General features: G+C 38.2%; 1 protein-coding gene across 1 annotated transcript in view; it reads right to left on the minus strand.

Moving 5' to 3' along the window:
- Nucleotides 1-5,771: 5,771 nt before the first annotated feature.
- Nucleotides 5,772-27,860, minus strand: part of ZC3H6 (zinc finger CCCH-type containing 6) — a 64,806-nt gene continuing 42,717 nt past the window's right edge. Inside the window, exons 8-12 of the mRNA XM_032177275.2 lie at nucleotides 24,180-24,289; nucleotides 22,816-23,069; nucleotides 21,053-21,564; nucleotides 20,517-20,750; nucleotides 5,772-14,737 (exon numbers count right to left, since the gene is read on the minus strand). Coding sequence (XP_032033166.1) covers nucleotides 13,254-14,737; nucleotides 20,517-20,750; nucleotides 21,053-21,564; nucleotides 22,816-23,069; nucleotides 24,180-24,289 — 2,594 coding nt within the window. The 3' untranslated portion in view covers nucleotides 5,772-13,253. The remainder of the gene's footprint in view (nucleotides 14,738-20,516; nucleotides 20,751-21,052; nucleotides 21,565-22,815; nucleotides 23,070-24,179; nucleotides 24,290-27,860) is intronic.

Raw genomic sequence — 27,860 nt, forward strand, 5'->3', positions numbered from 1 at the left:
GTCAAGAATGGAACTACAGGGAAAAAGCTGGGGCGATTGCAGGGCTTACCTGACGGTTTTCTTTTTTTAATAGATCCATGTCTTTCATGGCCTATTATCCAATGCCTAACAGCAACGTCATTTACTTCCTCCAGCTTTCTAGTTGTTTGAGGGAAGAGGAGGAATCCAATGCCTGTTATTATATCTAACCCAGAAGCAGCAGTCCTGGAGGATATAGACCTGTGTATAGGTAAAGTTAGTGCAGTGCAGAGACCGAACAGAAAAGGGATGCCTGGAAAAGCAAATTGTTAGGCGAAGGAGGTGCTAAATCGATTCGAAAATGGGCGGTAGGGTCTGGTGCGGTGGCTCACGCCTGTAATCCCTGCACTTTGGGAAGCCGAGGCGGGCGGATCCCTGAGCCCAGGAGTTAGAGACTAACCTGGGCAACTGGCGAAACCCTGTCTCTACAAAATGCAAAAATTAGCCAGGCGTTGGTGGCTCGCACCTGTAGTCCCAGCTACTCGAGAGGCTGAAGCAGGAGAATCGCTTGAGTCCAGGAGGTGGAGTTTGCAGTGAGCCGAGATGATTGTGCCACTGCGCTCCAGCCTGAGCAACCGAGATCCGGTTTCAAAAAAAAGTCGGGGTAAGGGGGAGGTAGGACAGACACCCCTTTCTCTGAAATGAAAAGAAGAAAGGTAAAAATCGGTTAAAAATTGTAAAAACCTAGGTAAGTCTGAAGATTAGAAAAGAAAAAGAGGACTGGGCAGGCAGTTCTTCCTCCCTCTCTCCGTCCTGGTCGTTTTAAGGGTTAGATAAAATAGCACTCAAACTATAATACCCAGAAAACTTCTATTAATATATTAAGGAGAAGGAAAACATTTTTCTTCTGTGTTAGCATTATTATGAGACTTAGCAGCCTCCTGAGATGGTTTACACTTCATTCACATAATGGGTATTAGGGTATTTCTCTTGACTTCCTGCATATAACTCTGAACTGAACTGGTACTTTTTTACTAATTATCTGAACCCAGAAAGCAACTGGCACCAATTCTAAAACCAAACTAAACCCTGGTACATCTGGTATCAGGTACAGCTGGTTTATCAGTACAACACACACATGCACGTTTAAACAACAAATGCATACATAGACCCAGACACATGCATATTTATAATTTTGATTTTGTAATAATAAATTTTATCTTTCAAACTAAGGATATTTGACTGAGGGGATAACCAAATCCCATAGACAGGATCTTTATATAATGATAATAACTTAAAATTTCCAAACTAGTCTTAGAGCAATTATGAAACTGAATGTAATCCTTAGTGAGGTCACCCCACTGATAGCTGGGCCAATGATGTCAGTTGCGGTTGTTTTCTACATTCAGTTTATCACATAAAATCCAAGTTCAGCCTGCATATCTGTTTTTCCTCTGGGACTCATTTTAATTTCCTACCTAAGTTATCATCCAGCTATGCTTGCTCAGCCTCACCCATGCCACCCTCTCTGCCTTTCTACATATATGGAAGCCCTCTCGAGCAATGCATTACTAAATTTTCAGTGTCTGCCTCTTTGGAAGTGGATGCCAATAACTAAATTGCCAACACTGCCTCCTGAGACATTGAGTGAGATATTTTGTTAGTAAACCCTGGGCTCTGTGTAAGAATTGCACGCCATTTGGGACATCGGGAAGACTCTCTGGGCCAGTGTTCCATGGAAATAGCAGCTAAGGCCTCGGAGAAAACGCTTAGCTTCTGTTGCCCAGTCTGTTGTAGTGAGCTCTGGAGCACCTCACACTCCAGCTGCTTGACAGGAAGTAGACTAGTCTTCAGTAAGTATCTACTGGGTTGCTGCTACTATAGTAGTAGCTCACAAAACTCAGAAGTGGAAAGAATCTGCCCAGTTTGCTCTATAACATGTCTGGCCTTCCTCCTTAGCTCATACCCACTGATTAGCAAGACAAAAACATTAAACCCCAAACTGGTTTAAGAGCTTAGTATGATCTAATCCGTCCCTAAGATGGCATCTGGGTATGAGGGAGAAGACAGGAGCGGTTTTCATGCCTTCATGGCATTGGGGTAGGTTAGGCTTTGTGCTGGTCCTGGGGTGACTACTGGTTGATAATCGCTGTACTAGTCACTAATCACAACAGCTGCTGGCCTCTCACGCTGTGTCTACACCTGGGGAAACGGTGATTTGTTCTTTCTTTTTGCTTGGAGAGTGCTTGCAGGGAGCACCAACCAGCTTCCCTCATTGTCTCTGCTTCTCCTCAGCTCTTAATGGCTGAAGACCCTTGGGGAACCGCTCCCCTGTGTAGTCACTTCATCCTATCACAAAAGGCACCCACACTACACAGGAACTGAGAGTGCCCCAGGAGAATCAGGACACCCTGAGCAAACACTCTCGCCTAAGCTTGGCTGCCCTACATTAGCCATGGCACCTTTGCACGAAGTCTCCTCCCAGAATCTCAGACACTTCCCAGCACCTACAAAGAAACAATTCTGGATGCCCATCTGGTCAACCCACTCTAACCCTTTTCTCTTCTTCTTTTTCTTGGAATTGTCCAAGGACAGACAGAAAAAGACTTTCTTTCCTGACTCCATCCTCCACCCCATTCCTCAGTAGTTTAGCCCTCCTTTTAGTAAAACTCTAGTTATTGGTATGTTGAAAGGAGGATAAAGGAATTTAGACAATCACTTCAAGTTTCAAGCCAGGCTAGGATAACTCTGGTTTTCGAGTGTCAAAGCTGAAAATTTTCTTCATTTGCTTTGCATTCCTTGTAACAAAGCGTAATAGTCTCTTATCTTCACCTCACTGTCCCAGGTGGATAATTGTCACAAGACAATGAGGCAATCGTTTGCAAGCTCAAAAAAAAAAGTGAAAATTCGTTAATAATTTTAAAAATATTTTAAAAACTGTTTCTTTTTTTTTTCTTTTTCTTTTTTTTTTTTTTTGAGATGGAGTCTCACTCTGTCGCCCAGGCTGGAGTTCAGTGGCGTGATCTCTGCCTCCTGGGTTCACGCCATTCTCCTGCCTCAGCCTCCCGAGTAGCTGGGACTACAGGCGCCCGCCACCATGCCCAGATAATTTGTTGTATTTTTTAGTGGAGATGGGATTTCACCATGTTAGCCAGGATGTTCTCAATCTCCTGACCTCGTGATCCACCCACCTCGGCCTCCCAAAGTGCTGGGATTATAGGCGTGAGCCACCGCGCCCGGCCTTAAAAACTGTTTCTGATGCTACTTAGGGGTAGGAGGTGGATATCAGGAATGGAGAGAGGCTTGGCTCACTTTTGGAAAAAGTGCTTCCATGGATAATCAGAGACACTTTGAAGCTACTCAAGAGACCTGCTGTATTGCATGCTTGTAAGATCAGTGGAGACATTTGCAATCTTTGGTTGTGGCTAATGTGTTCCATATTGGAATTTTGCTTTGCTTTGTAGGAATGTTTTAGGTATTTTTGCTTTCTCGAAACCATTAATATGACAACATTGCCCATGTGTCATTACTCCAACTTCAGCAGCTGATTGATTTATTGTCTTGGAAACCCCTGAGGGAAAAAAACAATCAGCATTCTTTCTTACTCATTAAGTACTTAATGTACAGTAGAAAATAATTGCAAGTATGTTAAACTTTCCAAAGCTTTTTCTAAATTGAAATTAATTTCTTCAGTCAATAAATATTTATTGAGCACTTTATTGATGGGGTTTCTAATAACTTATTGTAGTAAAAAAAAAAAGTAACCTGCATGTATATCTCATGGTGAACGTTTAATGAATATGTACTTCCGGTCTATATTTATTTAACTCCATCTGGTCCCCTACTTTAGCTTAAAGTAAAATTGTAACCACTGGCATAAACTGAGTTCTTTATCATTTCTAAACCTTCGGTTATCAGATAAAGAGAGAGATTTGAGATCATCTAGCCTGAAATCCCTTTCAAGTCTTAAAAAAAAAGACCTTTATGATTTTAATTATTCCCTAGATAAAATTAAACTATTCTTTGGCTGTAAATACCATGTCTTGAGTGGACATGAAGTTTTGCTGTATATGGAGGGGTCAAACCCCAGTCTTTGGATGGCAAAAGTGAATCTGTTAAATCATCCAAGAGTGATCCCAACTGGCCCTTTATGGAAGACGTGGAAGGAGTGAGGGTGGCAGATCCTATTTTCAAGTATTGAGCTGCCAATCACTACAACAAAATACAGAATGTGCTTCTAAAGCCCCAGGAAAGAACCTGGAGAGACCACTGAAAATGGTCAATCTTAGTTCTCATTTTGTAAAACCTGAGAACACCATTACTTGAGAAGTTATTGTTGAATTAGCAAAGTCAAATTAATTTCGCGCTAAGTAATGATAAATATAAACACCTGCCAAAAGCCACTTGCAGACAATGGAATGAGGTCTTGAGAGTTGCAACTAAAGTTGGAAATCGCTATTCTAAGAGTTTGTGCTGTTTTCTGAGTATTGAAAAGCAGCCATGTTGTTGTAGTTAAGAACACTGGTTTGGACCCAGGCAGGTGTGTTTAAATTCCAGCTTTGTCACACATCAGTTATGATCTTAGGCGAGCTATCTATCCTCACGATGCTGTTTGCCCATCTTTAAAATGGGAACCAGGGCTCACCTTACTGGACTGTCCTGGATACTAGCTATGGATTTGATAAGATGATGCACATAAGCCCTTGAGCACGCCATCACCCAATTCGCATATATTGAGGCTTTACCGTAATTATCATAAATACTTTTGGGCTCAAAAAATGCTGGGTAATGTGCCATTGCGGAAAATGAAGTCAAAGGGGTGAAACCAACACCAGTGTGAGGATGGCAGAGATGAGCATTGTTTGATTTGAAAAAAATTATGTAACCCTACATCCACCATACTTTTTTTGATCCCTTTAGTTACTAAAATGTATTCTTGTGTGCTTGATCATTTGACGTCCACCACAAAGCAAGGTGACTTCATTCACTTTGCAGTAAGCGATATTCAAAAAGCAATCCATCCTATTACTCATCTCTGTATCTCAACACCTAACAGCATATGCTAAGTGCCCAATCTTTCTTAAATGAGTGAATGAATAAATCTGCATTTTGTAGATGAGGAAAGCAATGCTCAGTGAAGTCCTGACTTGCCCAGTATTACATTGCTCAGAAGAGAGGGTACCAAGTCCAGACCATGCTATCTTTTAAGGAAGAAGCTTCTGACAGAATTGCTCAGGAATTACATCCAGTAATCTACTAGGCTCCCGTGTTTAAGACAGTGTGTTCTTGACCATTGAACATGTTAGAACAGAAGCCAGAAAACATCTTTTAATGACATTTCCTGACTTCAAGGGAAGCATGACCAGTTCTCTGAAAGCCTTTCCTGCAGTGAGATCCCATTTTGATCCTAAAGAGTTCGTGCTCTATTAAGCAGTGCATTTGCTAACAACTTCTTAGGTTCAGATCTTCTAACAGAAAATTAACTTTAGCTAATGTAAGAGACGTTTTCTGGAATGAAGGTAGTATCAGGAAATGGGGCTTTAAATGCTAACAGCATCTATGTAGTTAAGTGAAGCACAATGTCGGTGTACTAAAGATAAATTGAAGGGCAAATAGTTTAATGCTATCCCCCTTTTTTTTTCCAGGAAAGTCTGGGAGGGTTCCAGTTATAAGCTTTTAAATGTGCACATGGTTCCCCTATGTTCTGTCTTTAAATGCTGAAGATTTATTAAAGCAAAGCATCACACTGCCAGACAGATATTATTAGAAACATTTTTATTTAAATTCAGACAATAAAAAGGTATGCAGAAAAAAATTACAGAAACTTGCAACAACAGTATGCAACTTGGAAAATTTATTAGTAAAGAAGGAGGGGAAAAGTTATTCCTAATTTTACCAGGTACTGGGTTAGTCCTTAATAGAATAATTTATCAGTTCAGCAAAGTATACCTCCTTGCTGGTGTCTTTTGAGCAGACAGATTAACAATGTCATTAATCTACTAAACTGATATCTAGTAAAACCTTCCAAAGTAAAATAGTCGAGGCAGCATTTCCCCAACATTTGAGATACAACTTGGGGGAACTGAAATAATTACAGTAGAAAGTTAAAAAAAAAAAAAAGTCATAGTGAATAGGTATAACCTGGATTTCAGCCCACAGATATTGCTTGTGGATCTGATGGAAAACAAACAATCTTAAACCTAGACAACTCCCACCTGCCCCCGTCCCTGGCCCCAGCCAGCAACACACATACAAAGATGCCCTGCCTAGACTGTGCAGGACAAAAGCCCTAGACTAATAACAAAATGACCTGGGCCCTAGAGCCCTGGATCTATGCCAAACCCTTTCTGAATCCTGGGTGGATGGAGCAGTGGGTTTAGGGTAAGGAATGTAAAAAACTTATAAACTTTGGCAAGTATACAAATGAGTCTTTTTTGATTGTGACTTTTATAAGGAAATATCATTCTACCCTTGAAAAGATATTTTTCTATCATATGTGACTTCCCTCTCAAACATTTGAGGGCAAATTTCTGTAAAATAGAGGTGGAATCAAACCTCTATTTTATAATGGTTAGTTTATCATTTTTCACTTTCTCTATTTAAAAAGTGTATAAAAGGTATAGTCTAGGCCAGGTGTGGTGGCTCATGCCTGTAAGGCCAGCACTTTGGGAGGCTCAGGTGGGTGGATCATTTGAGGTCAGGAGTTAGAGATCGGCCTGGCCAACATGGTGAAACCCCATGTCTACTAAAAATACAAAAAATTAGCTGGGTGTGGTGGCAGGCGTCTGTAATTCCAGCTACTTGGGAGGCTGAGGCAGGAGAATTGCTTGAACCCGGGAGGCAGAGGTTGCTGTGAGCTCTACTCCAGCCTGGGTGACAGAGCGAGACTCCATCTCAAAAAAAAAAAGAAAAAAAAATATATATATACACACACATATATATAGTCTATCATTGACAAATAACCCCAAGATATTAGTGGTAATGGAGGTTTGAGAACAATATGGTTAATTATTTTTTAATTGAGCCTCTATATATTTAATTTCTTTACAATAAATTACATATCAGACCTCTGATAATGCAAATTTCACCATTCCTTTCAACCTTAATACTCTCATGAAGGTATTAAAATCAGTAATGAGCCAAGGAGTATGGGGCCTATCTGCAGAGCTAATTTCTTCTAAAATGCTATAATTAGCTATATATTCACTTTTTTCTTATAAACTCTAAGCTTAAAAAACAAGGTCAAGAATAAACAATGCTGTAAAATACTATTCCAAAAACTCACAATCTTCTTTGAACTCACAGCTCTTCCTTATGCCTATAATAATTTTGTTAACAGTAGCATGACTGTTCTGTTCCAAAGGGTAACGAAAGGTGTTTAAAGACCAGATACAAGACCCAAAATTAGAGTCAAATCATAACTTGAAAGGGAAAATTACTGTTCATGGTGTCAGGATAAAAGGAATTTTAAATGCTATTGATAATTCACTAGGTTAGGACTAAGTATTTATTTTAAAATAAAAGACTGGCCAGGCACAGTGGCTCATGCCTGTAATCCCAGCACTTTGGGAGGCCGAGGCAGGCAGATCACTTGAGGTCAGAAGTTTGAGACCAGCCTGGCCAACATGATGGAACTGTGTCTCTACCAAAAATATAAAAAATTAGCTGGTTGTGGTGGCGCATGCCTGTAATCCCAGCTACTCAGGAGGCTGAGGCAGGAGAATCGCTTGAACCCGGAGGCAGAGGTTGCAGTGAGCCAAGATCATGCCACTACACTCCAGCCTGGGCAACAGAGCAAGACTTCGTCTCAAAAAATAAATAAATAAAAATAAATAGTAATTAAAAAAAAAAAGACTGGGCCAGGCGTGGTGGCTCATGCCTGTGATCCCAGCACTTTGAGAGGCCAAGACTGGTGGGTCACTTGAGGCCAGGAGTTCAAGATCAGCTTGGCCAACATGGTGAAACCCTGTCTCTACCAAAAAAATACAAAAATTAGCTGGGTGTGGTGGCACACACCTGTAGTTCCAGCTACTCAGGAAGCTAAGGTGGGAGAATTGCTTGAACCTGGGAGGCGGAGGCTGCTGTGAGCTGAGATAGTGCCACTGCACTTCAGCCTGAGCAACAAAGCGAGACTGTCTCAAAAAAATAAATAAATAAAAAACAGGCTGAGCACGGTGGCTCACGCCTGTAATCCCAACACTTCTGGAGGTTGAGGCAGGTGGATCACCTGGGGTCAGGAGTTCAAGATCAGCCTGATCAACATGGTGAAACCCCCATCTCTAGTAAATACAATAAATTAGCTGGGTGTGGTGGCACGTGCCTGTAAGCCCAGCTACTTGGGAGTCTGAGGCAGGAGAATCACTTGAACCTGGGAGGCAGAGGTTGCAGCGATCCGAGATTGCACCATTACACTCCAGCCTGGGCAACGAGAGTGAAGACTCCGTCTCAAACAAACAAAAACAACAACAAATAAAAAATTAAAAAAAAAAAAGACTGGCTATGCAGTTACTTTTCTGGTGACAGAAAAAATCCTGCAGACATTTATAGGAATAAATTATTGATCAATCCAAACTTTCACCATGAAGTAATCTTGTAAGTCTGGAGGACTCTTAAAGTTATGAATTATTATGGAAACATGGAGCTCCTAAATTGCCATAATCTGTCTTCACATTGCTTGGGGTGAGGGTGGGGATAAAAAAGAGCAGGTGGGCTGTCTACCAAAAGAGATACAACCCATAAGGTGCATTCTTCCTAATGCAGTCATGGAATACTTCTGCCACACCTGTTTAACGGGTGACAGCATCTGTAAAACTGACATTTGGATGGATGTCAGGAAGCCATCAACAAGCAGTTAACAAAGCACCCACTGTGTGCCTACAACTAGGCTTGTTTCTATGGCAAGTATAAAAATAAGGAGATACATGTGGGTGCTGCCTCCAAAAGCATAAAATATTATTTTAAATGTGCTTTCTGTTTCTTATTTTAAAATTAGAAATTCTAAGTACTATGTAGATGTTAACTTTTCTTGGGTCTGTATCCTTTCCAGGAAAGGCAGGTTAATAGGGTGGGCTTTGTCACAACTGGCAGATACTGCTGATAAATGACATACTCAAACACAAAACCCAGCAATACAGCGACTGGTAGCTGCCAAAACTTTCTGCAAACCACATTAAACTGCTTGGGGAAAAGGCATTATGTAAATGCTAAGGTGTAACACCTAAGAAAATAGCTTTGAACCCTTAGGCCGTTTGGTTATATATGTCAGAGCTTGGATTTCCTAAACTAAGTCTTATTTAAACTATAATTATAGTTTACAAATGCTTATATATTTTACTGGACTTAATTTTGAACATAATGTCATCAAGTGCTGCCAAACCATTTTTGAAAAGATAATTCGAGAAATTAACAGAAAGCTCAATTATTGAAGCTTGCGGGGAGGGAGACCCTATCAGTGGACTGCATGACTGCAGACCACCCTCACCAAGGTACAGCCTTCAGCACAGTCCGACCCTCCAAAAACATCAGGGAAAACATCTCCACCACAGATTCTGTCATGCAAATGGAAAGATTCTGACAGCCTCTTTAAGATCTCATATCCCGCTCCCTAGGAGCTTCCTAACTTCTAGTGGCCATTAACTAAAGAAACATAATACCTTTATGAAGTAAGTGGTCTTTCAGGAAGACCTCAATGTGACATGCCTGAAGAAATACATATTACAGACTGAGTGTGAATATATCTGTTGTTTCTAAGAGCTGGTGGCTCTTATATTGAATGAGCTGGCCACTTTGCCTAAACATGCTATGATTTAAACAAACACACCATGCACCATGAATTGTCATAGCATTTTTAACCCTCCATCAATATCCAACCTGTATAAAATGTGCAGAGAAGTCAGATCTTGAAGAGGTGCATGTCTATATAGCTCTAAGGTAGGGAAGTCCTGTCTTCCTGATACTCATGTATTTAAGGAAATTGCTACCTTGATGGGTTAATATTCACTCAACCTCTCAGGAAATTGTACTGTTGTGTCATCAGTGCATGTCATCTGAAGCTTCGTAAAATTGCTAAACCATACAAACCATACCATGTTATTTTGGAATTTGTACAACTTAATGCACCCTAATGGGAGCATAATGATTATGTTCATTCAAGTTATAAAGCAATTTTATATTTACAAATACTTTACAAAAATAATTCATTCTTTACATCAAATGTGATCAATAAAAATTAACCCAATTTCACAAATAAGCAACTAGATACTGATATAAATTACACAGAAATCAATTCAGAACAAAAAATATGAATTTATTCTCTTTAAACTTCCAGCCCTTGTTAAGTCCTTCCTACTTCTCTCTAATTAATTCAGCAGAGTAGCTGAGCTAAAAGTTCACACAGGATTTACTAATCAATTCTTCTTCCATGCTTAAAGTAAGTAGGAGGAACACTACTCTTTAAAGTTCCATGGCTAAAGGATAAACAGAAACATAAACGCACATCATTTCACAATTAGGCTCTTTCGGTTGCAGCCTAATTTGGGGGTTTGAAACATTCAGCTGGGAAATAGAGGGTCCATATAGAAACAGACCCCATTGTTGAAATAGAGTTTGAAATCACTCCAACATCTGATTTGTTTTCAGGGTTCACAATGAGGTCTTAACCAAGATATGAGAAAGTAGTTGCTGAATCTCAATTGTCATGATCTTCTGTGTGTTCCATTTCAACCCCCTGATATATCCACTCTATTCATCATCACAGTAAACAGGTATAGAATTTCTGTCACAAACAGTATGAATAGTTAAGTTACATCTCAATGGATGAGCCTATCCAGACTCTTAAGACTCAAGTTATTTCTGTTATCTCTAAATGTGTGGCTTCTAAGAACAAGAACGTAACTTACTTTTCAATCTAACAGTGCAAATCAAATTACATGGATTCTAAAAACACCAACTGACCTAAAAGAAGAGGTATTCATTGGGGGAAAATGGCTACTTATTCAATTTGTATGAGAAAATGGGAAGAAACAAGAAAAATAAACTGTTTACAGGATATGACAGAATATCCCATAAACTAATGTTATCACAATAAAAATGCTGCATAATAAATAACAATTATTTTAAACAAACATTTTCATATAAAATATATTGTCAAATTTGAAACTAAGTTCAAACTTTCTTGTAAAATAGCCTCTAGAACACCAACTGAAGTAATAGGGACTCAAGAATACTGAAAAAATGAACATTACATAATTTGCATTAATAACTTTTAAACCTGACTTTTTAATACATCTTGGAATATCTCTTTTAGTTGTAAAAAAGATATCCTGTTAAGAGTTTGGATTCTATTTTGATGTTTAGCAAGCCAAATTATCTTTTTTGTATGATGCTTAAAATGTAAACAGCATTGCTTGACACAATAATTATAAACTACATGAATGAAAGATTTGCTAAAAATTTCATTTACTAAAATCAGCCATTTTTCTGACTTTATTCTGACAAAAGAGTAAATTACACCTTGGGATATATATATGTTTTTTTCTGTCAGTTTAATCCATTTTATTGACTTCTCAATTAACAACAAAGTTCATTTGGACAGTAAATCAGAAAATACTTTCTATGGTGGCTTTAAATTACATTTTTTAACCTAAAAATGTTATCCAGAGCCATTTCAGACAACAAATGTATCTGAAGTACAAACAGTAAAAATTCACATTCCCTTCAGTAACTCTCCTTCCACTTAGAACACAATGAACTTCTTAGGTAGGCAGAGTTCTCGTTCACTTAACCACAACCCCATTTTAGCACAGAACTGCAGCAGGAAGAATTGAAGAAGTGATTAGAAAGGATATGCATTATTAATAATCCATATGCTATGTGAGTGTTAGGTTCCCATGAAATATTTTACTGTATATTTTTAAAAAATCCCTTCTCAAGGGCACTGCTTTCATTCAAGGAATGATTTCATTACCTACTTTCATTATCTTTTATAGTGAAATGCTCCTTTTCAAGTTATTAATACACATTGGAGTTGTTACCAGCAAACACTGTCCTACACCTGCAGTTCAAAATATGAGTAGCAGTCTAATACTTAGATTCAGTTATAAATTATGTATGTATAAAACAAATAGAGTTGCCATTATTTATATATTGCAATAAATACACAAGAATGAATACAAGTTATTTTTCATAAAATACAATTTCTAATCAATTTAGGGGATTTCCACACTATGAGGACATTAAATACTTAAAACACCAGGTAATCCCCTCTGTTACAGAATGCCAGCCGGGAGAGATCTTAAAGAGATTCTTTATTGATAGCCAAATACTGTTGACTATACTAGCAATCTGTATTTTCTTGCTATTTAAGAAAAAAATACAGAACCTAGACATTTAAAACATTATCCATGTAATAATCACTACAGACTCTCACTGGGTCTTTAAAAATTTTGTTAAAAATTGCCAAAGTCATGATGAACACAATTAATGCAGCTACATCATTTGAAAAAGCAATAAAAATTATGCTGCTAAAGACAAAAACATTGACATACATAAACATCACAATGTAACACAGCAGTAACTAACTGCTATTTCATATGAAAAATTAAATGTAAAAAGTTATGCTAGAGAACTTGGAAATTTTTCACTTTAGCAAAATGTTCTATTTATATACCTCCAACTTCTATGATACAGTATACAATAAAATACTTTAAAAAGATATGACATTCAAATGCTTCATTTACACAAATAATATTGCCAATACTAATAAAAGTGATGCCCTTAAACATGAACTGCTCTGCTAATTGTAATTTTAAAATGTTTTCTTTACTTGATTTTACATTTTAATTAGCAGTTAGCATTACATATTAATCAGTTCTGTGCTGACAAATAGAGAGGTCCTAGTCAAAATACTGTTTCTCAAAAGTAATGTACATCATATTGCTTGAAACTAAACAACCATATAAAAAGTGGCAATCATTTATCTAAACATTGATTATGAAAGACAACTGGCATATATTCAGGCAGAGTGTTGAGTTCATGATTGTTTATTTACAATAAAAGTACTTTTACTGAAGCTAACATAAGTTTTTAGGTCAATTACTACAGTCTCTTAAAGTTATAAAAATATTATATAAAATACCACAGGCTTTAGAGGCTATAACTTCATGTGGTTCTGATACTAGCAGCTGAAAAGTGTTTATAATTTAAAAATAAATAAACTATAGAGGTAAACCAGTTACAAAACAGCAGAGGACTGAGATAGTAACAAAAGTGAAAAGAATTGCTCAATTACACAATAGCTAACAAAATGGTGAAGCGGTTGGATCAAAAGTTTTGAAAACCTCTTTCAGAGATTTGTCATCTGTTTCTCTACCGGGATCATTATCTGGGGTTGGGCTCCCCTGTCCTGGCTGCCTTGCCTGCCTTGGATCACTGTACTGTGGCCTAATTAAGCCTGTTAATGCCTGAACAGGAAGGCTGTGCACTGCTGGGACCTGAACCTTACCAGAACTCCTGGGAACATCTGCCTGTGGGTCAGCTGGCCCATCAAGAGTGACTTCCACATTTGGATTGGTTTTCTGTGGAAGGATAGCTTCTCCAGGAGAAGGTTCATTTTTGTCACTACTTTTTAAGCCACCACTTTTTTTCTGGTTCTTTGAGTTTTCTCCTGAAGAAGCTGTTGCTAGCTCTGATGTGGATGATGAACCATGATCCCTAGGGTCATACAAACTAATACCACTAAGAACTGAAGTTGAAGTTCCCAGTGGAAGGCCAGCTGAGGAAGAGAGTTTAGGGGCATATGGAGGCAGAGCCCCGGAACCAGAATTGCTAGTTCCTGCCCCTGAGGGCTGTGATGAACCAGGGTTTGATCTGGCTAAGTGAAGGGCACCCTTTGATGTATGTGAATCCTTCATAACCACTTGATGAGACTCTGTATTGGGCAGTCTGTGAAGCCTAGGATCAAAATTTTTTTGTAGTCTAGGATCTCCTAATTTAGCTCCTGAACTGTGTGAGTCTCCAAATTGTTCTAGGTAGCCTTCTCTGTTTGTTGTATTAATTTTGGCTTTGGCTGCTAATTTTGGATCAATGGACACTGTGTTTTGATGAAGATCACTTTTTGTATTCCATAATCTATTTAGCCTCTGGTCAGCTATAAGTGGGGGCAGAGGTAAATTGATTGAAGACACTGGATCAGGTTTAGGTAAAGGTACTGGAAGTAAGTCTTCCGGAGCCCACACGATGTGTTTTGCAAAGTTGGGTTTGGTTAGAGTAATGTCCATTTTAATGTGACTGAACTGTCTCAATTGTGACCTTGGATCCTGGAGCATTATGCCAGGTGAGGCATCCAAAGGTATTAAGAAAGCTTTTTCTCTCAGTTCTCTTTCTGTATCTTCATCATCATCATCGCCTCTTTTGTGTTTGACATTAGTGCCAGCATTTGCATGATGCAAATCAAACTTTGCTCCACCAACAGAAGAGCCTACGTGACCACTTCCATTCCCTCTCAATTTCCTGGGATCCCACGCAAGTCTAAGATCCACTGGGGCAGACTCAGAAGGCTTTCTAATGTCTTGCCTTGGGATAGTCCTAAGCCTAGGATCAACCACTTGGTTTCCTTTACTTTTCTCTTTAGCAAGTCTTGGATCAGTAGGAGTGCTGAGTTCTGTGGAAGGTTGTTGCTGATTCCTTAAAGTTTCTGTTTGTTTCTGTAATGTTTTCAGTATTGATTTGACACTGCTTCCTTCTTCCTCTTCACTACTGGAATACCAGTTAACTGTATCATCTAAATGCAGACAAAAACTTATTATAAACTTTATATTATAAACTTACAATATAATAAAATTATTATATTATAATTATAAATTATTCTTTATAATATGGCTACATTTATATGTAGCCTTAATTAATATTAAAAAGCACATACTATTTCCAAAATAAGTATAATCTAACTTCAAGAAAATGCATAACCAAAATGCCAAATTTCAATACTGGAACAAAATAAGATGTGGTAAGAAAACTACCGATTCAGTCATTATACTCTATTAAGGAAGCGGGGTGATACTAGAATATGTGTAATGTCCTTTCAGTAAGAGAAAAGGCAGGACCTTTCCTTCCAACTGGCCAAAGGGAATTCAGATATGTGTGTTGTATGTGTGGTGGGCTGTAGGAGCAAGGAAAATGCTGTTAGCATTCTAAAATGTGCTAGATCTCTTCAAATCAAGCATTCCTTAAGCTTCCTAGCTCTGAATTTATCAAGTTAACAATGGACTAAAAAGAAAACAAAACACTGAAAGTGATGGTTAAGGTAGCAATGGAAACTGAGCAAATGAGGAATGGGGTACAGACTTTTCATTTACTCTTTATTGTATGTTTAGATATTTGACCTGTGTGACTATATTAGCTATTCAAACATTAACTTTAAAAATAACAAAACTGGCTGGGCGCGGTGGCTCACACCTGTAATCCCAGCACTTTGGGAGGCCGAGGTGGCAGATCATGAGGTCAGGAGATCAAGACCATCCTGGCTAACTCGGTGAAACCCCGTCTCTACTAAAAATACAAAAAAATTAGCCCTGCACGGTGGCGGGCACATGTAGTCCCAGCTACTCAGGAGGCTGAGGCAGGAAAATGGCGTGAACCCGGGAGGCAGAGCTTGCAATGAGCTGAAATCTAGCCACTGCACTCCAGTCTGGGCAACAGAGGAAGACTCCGTCTCAAAAAAAAAAAAAAACCTACCATCCTAAAACTTACATACTTTATGAGAACACTTTGAGTCTTACTCTTAAAGCCTATTTAACTCTAGCGTATTAGACACAAGTTTAAGAAGCCTACCTATCATAAGTCTTTTCTCTAGCAGAAGGAATTACAAACTGATGTTTCAGAAGGGTGATTCTCCCTCCTCTCCATTAAAATATACAGAGGTTGGCTCTGAATTGGCCACAAGGTATCTACTGTTCACATTCTTGCCAGAACGTAAGAGTCAGAACATGGAATACAGATATATAGATATACTGTATATGCATATATGTATCTCCATCCTAGAGTATCTTGGATCAGCAGAATATCCTAGATATTCTCATTTTTACCTCATCTCACTGCTCACTAATGCATGCCTACTACATGGAACTTTAGTGTTACAGGGTTAGTTTGAACAAAGCAGTGCTTACAAAACAAGCATTGGTATTTAGGGTTAAAATGTGGGTTAAAACAGCATATGGTATGTCACAATTGCAAAAAGTTTTACTCAGATCTCAGTATCTGAGAAAACTACTTCTAGACACTAGATCTCTTTTCTTCTCTTTGACATCAAGGAAATCTACAGATGGATTTGTGATTCACTTTTACCTGCTGCAATTACTTTAAATATTTCTGTATAGTAATTTCACTCCTCATAGTATTTGTTACTTCTATCATTACTTTCTTTTCATTCCCATATCAATATATTTTATCAGCATTATATATATATTTTATGATTTATAAAGCATACTTAAAATCTTTCTTAAATGAGAGTGAAAACAGTAACAGAGGGAGAGTAGAAGAATAGAGACAGGCCGATGGAAAACAGATATTAGATAAAAAATGATAATTAGCAGCTTTTTATCAAAGCAGAGTTAAAATGCATAAAAGCATTAAAATCCATAAAAATTAACACAAACACAAGTAAACCTAGCTGTTCAAAATATTTCTGTATCAGAGCCAACAACTCCCATAGAACATTACCAATTATATAACATTATAAAATAAAATTTTCTATTATCTAAAAGTTTCAATATCTTCGTTTATGAAAACATAAAACTTTAAGACTACCGAAAGATTACCTCTTTTTTTTTTTTTTTTTTTTTGAGACAGAGTCTCGCTCTGTTACCCAGGCTGGAGTACAATGGCATGATCTCAGCTCACTGCAACCTCCACCTCCCAGGTTCAGGCGATTCTCCTGCCTCAGCCTTTCGAGTAGCTGGGACTACAGACACGTGCCACCATGCCCAGCTAATTTTTGCATTTTTAGTAGAGAAGAAGTTTCACCATGTTGGCCAGGATGGTCTCGATCTCTTGACCTCATGAACTAGCGGCCTTGGCCTCCCAAAGTGCTGGGATTACAGGCGTGAGCCACTGCACCCGGCTGAAAGATTACTATTAAAATGTTTATAATTTAAATTGTACAGGAAATTCACTTATTAGGAATCCTTCATTCTCCTGTGATGTTAGGTAAACGAAGAATTAATAATATCTTCTTTGAAAATGTAACAAAAAATGTTCACTTACATTGATGCAAGAAACTGAAGAGGACACCAAAAATTGGAAAGATATTCCATGTTCATGAATTGGAAGAATCAATATTGTTAAAATGTCCATACTACCCAAAGCAATCTACAGATTCAATGCAGTTCCAATTAAAATACCAATAGTGTTCTTCACAGATATAGAAAAAACTATCCTAAAATTTATGTGGAACCACAAAGGACTCAGAATAGCCAAGCCTATCCTGAGCAAAAAGAACAAAACTAGAGGAATCATATTACCTGGTCAAATTATACTACAGAGCTATGGTAATCAAAACAGCATGGTACCTCCATAAAAACAGACACATAAGCTGGGCACAGTGGCTCACACCTGTAATCCCAGCACTTTGGGAGGCCGATGCAGGCAGATCACTTGAGGCCAGGCATTTGAGACCAACCTGGCCAACATGGTAAAACCCTGTCTCTACTAAAAATACAAAAAAATTAGCTGGGCATGGTGGCACACACCTGTAGTCCCAGCTACTTGGGAGGCTGAGGCAGGAGAATGGCATGAACCCAGGAGGCGGAGGTTGTGGTGAGCTGAGATCGCACCACTGCGCAACAGAGTGAGACCCTGTCTCAAGAAAAAACAAAAACAAAAAAATAAACTAACAAAAAACAGACACATAGACCAATGGAACAGAACAGAGTAGGAACAAACCCATACATCTACAGTGAACCCATTTCGACAAAGGTGCTAAAAACATATATCGGGGAAAGGACAATCTCTTCAATAAATGGTGCTGGGAAAAACTGGATATCCATATGCAGAAGAGTAAAACTAGACCCCTATCTCTCACCATATACAAAAATCAAATCAAAATGGATAAAATACTTAAATCTAAGACCTCAAACTATGAAACTGCTACCAGAAAACATTGGGTAAACTCTCTAGGTCACTGGTCTGGGCAAAGATTTCTTAAGTAATACCTCACAAGCACAGGCAATCAAGCAAAAATGGACAAATGGGATCACATCAAGTTAAAAAGCTGCATTGTGAAGGAAACAAACGATGAGACAATCCACAGAATGGGAGAAAATATCTGCAAACTACCTATCTGAGAAGGGATTAATAACTAGAAATATATAAGGAGCTCAAACAACTCTATAGGAAAAAAATCAATAACCCAATTTAAAAATGGGCAAAATATCTGAATAGACATTTCTCAAAAGAAGACATAAAAATGGCGCACAGGTATATGCAAAGGTGCACAACATCATTCATCATCAGAGAAATGCAAATCAAAACTACAGTCAGATATCATCTCGCCCCAGTTAAAATGGGTCTTATCCAAAAGACAGGAAATAACAAATGCAGGCAAGGATGTGGAGGAAAGAGAACCTTCATACACTGTCGGTGGGAAAGTAAATTAGTACGACCACTATGGAGAACAGTTTGAAAGTTCCTCAAAAAACTAAAAATAAAGTTACCATCTGATCCAGCAATCCCACTGCTAGGTATATATCCAAAAGAAAGGAAATCAGTATATCAAAGACATATCTGTACTCTCACGTTTACTGCAGCATTATTCACAATAGCCAAGATTTGGAAGCAACCTAAGTGTCTACCAACAGACAATGGCCAGGCATGGTGGCACACGCCTGTAATCCCAGCACTTTGGGAGGCTGAGGTGGGCAGATCACCTGAGGTCAGGAGTTCGCGACCGGCCTGGCCAACACAGTGAAACCCCATCTCTACTAAAAATATAAAAATTAGCTGGACATGGTGGTGCACACCTGTAATCCCAGCTACTCAGAAGGCAGAGGCATGAGAATTGCTTGAACCTGGGAGGGAGAGGTTACAGTGAGCTGAGATCGTGCCACTGAACTCCAGCCTGGGTAACAGAGTGAGAGTCTGTCTTAAAACAAAACAAAACAAAAAACAGACAATGGATAAAGAAAATGTGGCATATATACACAATGGAGTACTATTCAGCCATAAAAAGAATGAGATCCTGTCATTTGCAACAACAAGGAACTGGAGGTCATTATGTTAAATGAAATAAGCCAGGCACAGAAAGACAAACTTCTCTTGTTCTCACTTATTTGTGGGAGCTAAAAATTAAAACAATTGAAATCATGGACATAGAGAGTAGAAGGATGGTTACCAGAGACTGGGAAGGGTAGCTGGCAGATAGGGAGGAAGTGGGGATGGTTAATGGGTACCAAAAGTTTAAAAGAATGAATAAGACCTAGTATTTGACAGCACAACAGGGTGACTATAGTCAATAATAATTTAATTGTACGTTTAAAAAAAAACTAAAAGAGTGTGACTGGATTGTTTGTAACACAGAGGATAAATGCTTAAGGTGGTGGATACTCTGTTTACCCTGATGTGATTATTATGCATTGCATGCCTCTATCAAAATACCTCATGCACTCCATAAATATATATACCTACTACATACCCACAAGAATAATTTAAAAATTATAAATATATATATTTTAAATGCTCATATAATAGCTTGTAGCTACATAGCGTTACATAGTTTTTCATAAATGTCATGTTTAAGAGTGGCCAAACATCAGTTTTGTAATTAATAAACAGAACTGGATGCTTTAAACTTTTCTCATCCTTTACTGAACTAACTGTTGTATACTTACCAATATCAAAAATACTAAGATAAACTTAGTTTCCATATAATCTTTTTATATTTAAAAATATTTCTTATTATAGCAGATCCTTAATTATATAGCCTATGACATAAAAATATCTCTAATAACTGAATCATTTTGAAATTGGGCTAGAATTCAAAATCCTTAAACTGAAAGGTGTCCTTTTCCTGTTCTATTTATTTTCTTCAAAAAAAAAAAGCAAAAGGCTTAATTACTTGCAAGTCTGCACAACCTTGAACTCTAGCTTCAGATGTTTTCACTGCTTCAAGTCAAACCTTTTGCAATTAAGTATTAATGCAATTAATGGCACTGAAACCACAATCACAAGATACTGGCTATGAAATACATTGGAAATAGAAGAGAGAGCTCATTTTTAATTCTTTTTTTTTTTTTTTGAGACTGAGTCTCACTCTGTTGCCTAGCCTCACTGCAACCTCCGCCTCCCAGGTTGAAGCGATTCTCCTGCCTCAAGCTCCAGAGTAGCTGGTAGTACAGGCACATGCCAATACAACCAGCTAATTTTTGCATTTTTAGTAGAGATGGGGTTTCACCATGTTGGCCAGGTTGGTCTCGAACTCCTGACCTCAGGTGATTCACCTGCCTCGGCCATTTAAAAATTTTAACCCATCCAAATAGGTAAGATGCTATCAATAACTTCTGACACACCTTCTTCCTTGCTTGGTGCCCTATGAGGTTGGGTGCTGGTTTGTTCTTCATCTTCTTGGTATCTCTGAGTAAGTCTGACAAAAAGAGCTCTTTGCACTGCAGGGAGGAGGCCTGGTACAGGCAGAGGGCCATGGCCCGTCCTAGTGCTGCTGCCTTCAGACCCACTCCCATGGTTAGGTGAGTCTTGAACAATAGGAGGCTGCTGCTGGGCAAATTCACCATGCCACATCCCATCTACATGTATAACATGGGGAGAGACAGTCATTGAGTGAGCACAAAACTTCACCAGAGTCATAAGAAATGAAAGCTTTCATAACAGGCACACTGGATTATCAAATTATGTCATTTAAAAATATTTCTAAAAGTTATCTAAAATTCTATTGTTTCAAAAGTTTGGCAAACTGAAAACATTTTAAGGTTTCAATCTTATCAATTTTACTTAGCTTTACTTAAAACATACATTTCTATCATGCTTTTAATGAAAAATAGGACTGTATTTTAAATTAGGAATAAATTATTTCAAAAAGTAAACTTACCACCAGAGTTACTGGGTGGCTGAAAATTATGTACAGAATGCTGTGCATAGTAATTATCGTAAAACTCAGCTGGGTTTTGCAGGGACTCATAATTGGTGTTGAGCTGCATTTCACCAGGACTTTGCTGGTATGATGAACCTGGAGAACAGTGATTCTCTCTGGGTACTTTCATCACATGTCCTGGAAAGCCTGGGGAGTGGTAAGCCCCACCCATGCTTGGTGGTGTCAAAGATGTGTCTGGTTGAACAAGTATTCCAGCTTGATTTTGAGGACCTACAATTTCAGGTGGACCAGGTGGTAAAGGTGGGCTCTGTGGCACTGGTAGACCAGGAGGTCCTGCACATGGGTGATGTCCAGGGGAGCCTGGGTGCATCACAGGACTACTGTGTCCCTGAGACATGTTAGGTCCAGGACCTGGACTTGACTCAGAACTATAGATATGTTGAGGGTGTGGACTGCTTCCCTGAAATTGTGGTCCTGGTGGTGAGGCACTGTTATAAAATGCTGGTGGCCTGTAGACAGAAATAATAATATTTCTTAGTTCAAGGAAAAAGAAACAAACAAGAATGTTAACACTTCTAAACAGATATTGGTTAAGTACTTTTTTTATATCAGAATAGAATACGGTGTGTTTAAGAAGCAATTTGTTCCATATCATCGATAGGTAGAAACACGAAATAGACCTCTTGCTTTCATTTTAGCCCACTTGCTGCTTACCATTAGCTGTTCTAAAACTTAATGTTTTGAAAAACACAGAAAAGCACAAAGATAAATAAGAATCCCCCCTAATCCCACTACCCAGAGATAAAATTTTTATTGGTTCTCTCCTACTAGTCCCCTTTTTCAGGCATATATAACCTTTTACAATAAAATTAGAATCTACTATATAAACATCCAACTTTTTATAACAATTTGTAATTGGTTATTGCTGGCATATAAAAAGACATTCAGTTTTTGAATGTTGCTCTTCTTTCTTGACATCTTGCTAATTTAATTATTATTTCCAATAGTTTTGTCTGTTGATTCCTTTGGGTTGAGGGAAACTTCCCAAATAATTAGGCTGCCACTCCACTTCTAATCTTTGTAACTTTTATTTCTCTTATTTCATTGACCAGGATACAATATATAGTATTACCAAAATAGTAGACATACTTATCTTCTTGACATTAGTAGAAATACTTTTAATGGTTCAAATGAATTGTGATATCTGCTATAGATTTCTTGTTCCTCATTGGCTGAGACCTCTTTGCTTCCCTGAGTTGTCAGGACTAAACGAATGCTCAACAATGCAACTTAGGGCCCAGGTGCACAGACACTGGGGGACTGGCAGCAGGGCTGGAATGATGGTGTTAGAAAATGAAAATCTGGATCCAGAGGTTTTCCGCCAATAGCCTAAGGAATTGCTCTTCAAAAATAATCAAATATGTGGAGACCTATTTCCCACAATCTGAAGGCATTATCAATGACAATGCAGCCTCATAATCAAGTGAAGATGCCAAATCCACCCACCAGGCAGGGTCCCTCAGGATTACTATGCTGAGAGGTTTCAGAAGCTGTGTAAGGATTCCATATGGGAAAGCACTGATGGCAAGTAGCAGGTGGGAACGGAAAACAAAGGGGGAAGCAACCATCTGCACGCATGCTAGATATGTGCTATCTCTAACCAAGTTTAATTACATGATTAGCTTGGAGTATGACTTAGTTTCTTAATGATAATTTTCAGGAAAAAAAATTTGATGTCATTTTGAAAGTTTTTCACTTACTTCCTCCCAATTTTATGCGCTAAATCCACAGTAGGTTTTACAACTATTTCAAAAAGAGATGGAATTTTCCTAAAATCATCAGAGAAATCTGTCTGAAAATCGTCTTCAGGATCAGAAAAGGGAAAATGCTCTGGAGGGGTTGGCAGAAGCCCAACCCCTGGAGGTGGTTTGGGAAGAGGAGTTATGCCACGCTTTCTAAGTTCCTCTAATTCTCTTTCATCTTCATTTATGAGTTCTTCATCAGTATTCAACACCTAAAAATAATTGGCAAAGATTACTATTTCAAAGCGAGTCTTTTCCTCACATTTAAAACTAGAAGACTTAAGTTTGATTAGTAGAAAAATAATATTAAAGTTGAAATGGGCTGGTTGCAGTGGCTCATGCCTATAATCTCGCACTTTGGAAGACCAAGGCAGCTGGATCCCTTGAGCCCAAGAGACCAGCCCGGGCAACATGGAGAAACCCGTCTCTACAAAAAATGCAAAAATTAGCTGGGCATGGTAGTTCCTGCCTCAGAAGGTTGAGGTGGGAGGATGGCCCCAGGGGCGGGGGTGGGGGCGGTGCAGGGCAGGGGGTTGGCAAGGAGCAGGGTGTGGAGGTTGCAGTAAGCTGAGCCAAGATCGCGCCACTACACCCAGCCTGGGCAACACAGCGAGACCTTGCCAAAAAAAAAGAAAAGAAAAGAGACAGACAAAGAGAGAGAGAAATAAGAAAGAAAAAGCAAGCAAGCGAGGGGAGGGAGGGAGGGAGGGAAGGAAGGAAGGAAGGAAGGAAGGAAGGAAGGAAGGAAGGAAAGAAGGGAGGGAGGAAGGAGGGAAGGAGGGAAGATGGGAAGGAGGGAAGGGAGAGAGAAAGAAAAAAACAGTTGAAATGGTTTGGAGATAGCTAACTCCTCATTTTTTAGAAACAGAATGAGGTTCAAAAAGATAAAGAATAGGCCGGGCGCGGTGGCTCACGCTTGTAATCCTAGCACTTTGGGAGGCCGAGGCGGGCGGATCACGAAGTCAGGAGATCGAGACCACGGTGAAACCCCGTCTCTACTAAAAATACAAAAAATTAGCCGGGCGTGGTGGCGGGCGCCTGTAGTCCCAGCTACTCGGAGAGGCTGAGGCAGGAGAATGGCGTGAACCCGGGAGGCGGAGCTTGCAGTGAGCCGAGATTACACCACTGCACTCCAGCCTGGGTGACAGAGCGAGACTCCGTCTCAAAAAAAAAAAAAAGATAAAGAATATTGCTCAAATAGAATAAAATATAAAACAGTAAACTTTCAATTTCTCAGTTTTATAAAATATCACTTATAAAATATGATTCAAGTCAAATGTATTTGTGGAGGGACATAATCAAGGTACAAAAACCTTACTCACTTTGTCCAAAAGTTTCTTTGTTTCTTTAGTTAGATCATCATGGGAAAATTTACAGTTGTCTCCCTGGTAACATTTTGCTCCACTATGATAGAACTTGCATGGAAATTCATGTAAATAAAAATATTAAGGAAAAGACCAAGTAAAATCAAGGTCTAATTTTTTTTAAACCAAAATCTACAACTGTTAGACAAGATGATTAAGTTCTAGAGATCTGCTATATAACATTGTACCTATAGTCAACAATACTGTATTGTATACTTAAAATTTTAAGGGAGTAGAACTCATGCTAAGTGTTCTTAACACATACACACACAAAACCATAACTGTGCTGAATAATAAGGCTGTATTATTATATATTATACTGAATTTACTATAATCACATCAGCTTATTTTTAATTCTATTAAGGTTAAATATTTTAATTACACAAAAACATTCCAACAGCTTTTTTCTCTATTAAAACTAGAAAGCCACTTTTTAAAGGAAAAAAACATTTATCACGATTATAGCAAACACTATTATAATTACATAAGCTCTGTTACTTTTCACAATAAAATAAAATATTATATAAATTTTGTAGCAAGAGCTTATATTTATAAAGAAAATTAAGAGGCTTAATATGTCATGTTAAAGGCAAATACCCCAATAATCAACTACAGACTAATCTTAAGATTTTGGAGACAAACTTATAGAGAAAATATTAAATCTAGAAGTATAGTGAAAAATATACCACTCTCAGGTGATGCATGTTCAGGGAATAGTTGGACGGTTTTAGGAAATTTATTACTGTAAACACTGATAAGGTCAAGAAAAAAATTATATGATCATCTTGGCAGATGCAAAAGGCAACTGATAAAATTCAAAATCTGTTTTAGATTTTTTTTTCAGGTTTAAAAAAATCCTCTTAGTAAAATAAAAATAGACTTTCTTAATTGATTTTTTAAAACTTACTTTAAAACTGCAGCCACAAGCTAAAACAAAAAGGCACTATCATTAAAACATGTTTATGTCTGCCACAATCACTATTATTTAACATTCTTCTGGAAATGTGGCCAATACAATTAAAATTAAATAAGAGGTATAAATATTGTAAATGAAGTAAAATTATTATTATTTACAAACAGCATAACTATGTAACAAAAACCCCATAAGAATAGATGGAAAGCTTTCAGAAACAGAATAAAGTATTTGTTTTCTAAAGAAATATGTCAAATCTGAAAAAAATTATTTTTCTTGAATAGGACAAATTCATTACATTTTGTTTTTACTATTTGCCAAATCACTTCTGACCTGAGAATATTACATTTTTTTAAAAAAGGAAGGAGTATTTGCCTTACCAAATATCAAACATACTCTTACAGAGGGGAATAATCAAATACCACAATAGATAAGAGTAGTATAGAAGGAGAATTGTGTACAAATGAGAATTTGGGGTCTGGTAAAGATGCCATTTTAAATCAGTAAAGATAAGACAATGAGTTAATCATATGGGAAAAAAGGTCCTTATAACACACTGTGTATGAAAATACAGTCCATATTAATGTAAATGTTAAATTTAAAAATACAATATTCACAATCATTATAGATTTCATTTTTGTAAAAAATTATGTGTATAGGCTGGGCCCGGTGGCTCACACCTATAATCCCAGCACTTTGGGAGGCCGAGGCAGGCGGATTACCTGAGGTCGGGAGACTGAGACCAGCCTGATCAGCATGGAGAAACCACGTCTCTACTAAAAATACAAAAATTAGCCAGGCGTGGTGGTGCATGCCTGTAATCCCAGCTACTCGGGAGGCTGAGGCAGGAGAATTGCTTGAACCCGGGAGGCAGAGGTTGCAGTGAGCGGAGAACACGCCATTGGACTCCAGCCTGGGCAACAAAAGCAAAACTCCGTCTCACAAAAATAAAAAATTATGTGTATAAATATATACAGATCCATTCATACATACATACCAGCATAGAAAAAAAGTCTGAAAGGCTTTATGCCACACTGCAAGCATGGTTCTCTGTAGGATGACATTACTTAGGATTTTTTTTCTAAGTTTGTTTGAAGGTCATCAACCATACCAAAATAGAGAGAATAATAAAACGAAGTCCCTCTCATGTTGACCTCATAGGTTCAACAACTTTCATCATTTGTTGTAAATATTTCCATACCTATTCTCAACAGATAAGGACTATTGTTTCTATTGTTTCTTTCCTTTTTTTTTTTTTTTTTTTTTTGAGACGGAGTCTTGCTCTGTTGCTCAGGCTGGAGTGCAGTGGCACCATCTTGGCCCACTGCAACCTCCGCCTCCCAGGTTCAAGCAACTCTCCTGCCTCAGCCTCCCAAGTAGCTGGGATTACAGGCGCACGCTACCATGCCCAACTAATTTGTGTATTTTTAGTAGAGATGGGGTTTCACCATGTTGGCCAGGTTGGTCTTGAACTCTTCACCTCAGGTGATCCACCCGCCTCGGCCTCTGAAAGTGCTGGGATTACAGGCATGAGCCACTGCGCCCGGCCCCTTTCCTCTTTAAATTAGTTATGGGAGTGGGGGAGGTGTCTCACTATGTTACCCAGGCTGGTCTCCAACTCCTGGCCTCAATCAATCCTCCCACCCCAGCATCACAGGTTAGGATTACAGGTGTGACCTACCATGCCTGGCCAGGAATACTTTTTCTTACCAATCACGACTTCATTACCAACCTGGCAAAATTAATGTGCTAATTTCAATTAGTAACCAGTCAATATACAAATTTTCCAGACTTTTAAAAAAGTATGTTTTTATAATTCCTTTCTTCAGATCAGGACATAAAGATGATCCACAAATTGTATCTAGTTAATATATCTCCCAAGTTACTTTTATTGATTTCTAGAAGTTCCCCTTTCCCTTTTATTTTTGTATCATTTGTTAATTTTAATACTGGTGATAGATGGTATTCAAATACTCTCTACTGTATCATATCAAAAGGCATTTAATAGCTGGTTGTTTCTTTTTAGTAATGTTAAGACTGATCAGTCTTTTCAGGTGTTGTCAGCTCCATCCATCAATTGTAAAGTTCCTAATTAACTTTTCACCTCATGATTTTAGCAGCCATCAGTAATCACTGCCCAGGTCTATTGCGGAGAAACTGCAAAACGTGAGATTGCTGGCTCAAAGGGTAAATGCATATTGCATTTACCAAGCTCTCCTCCATAGGAATGCACCATTTTGACATTGCCAGCATCAAGGTTTTCTCACATCCTTGCTAACAAATTTTGCTGTCACGATTTTTTTATTTTTGCAAACCTGACACAGCTGCAAATGTTATCTCAGTGTAGCTTAAATTACATTCCCCTTATTAGGAACAAGATTGAACATCTTTCTATATGTTTTGGGACCATTTGCATTTCTCTTTCTGTGAATTATCTGTATCTCTTGCCTCATTTTTCTTCTCAATGTTTAGAAACTCATATATTAAGGGTATGACCTCTTCGTAAGTGATATAAATTACACATAATCTTTCTCACTTTATTATTTATCTTATTATTTAGCTCATGTTATATGTATTTGTTTTGCAAATGCAAGCTTTTTCATGGAGTCAAAATTTCAATCTGTTCCCTTTTGGATTCTGGATTTTGAGACACAGGAAATTTTTCTGTTCCAATTCATCATGTATTCCTCTGGTAATTGCATGGTTCCATTTTTTGACATTTTGAT

This window comes from Hylobates moloch, unplaced genomic scaffold (genome assembly GCF_009828535.3).
Source record: "Hylobates moloch isolate HMO894 unplaced genomic scaffold, HMol_V3 SCAFFOLD_15, whole genome shotgun sequence".
NCBI classification, from domain to species: Eukaryota; Metazoa; Chordata; class Mammalia; order Primates; family Hylobatidae; genus Hylobates; species Hylobates moloch.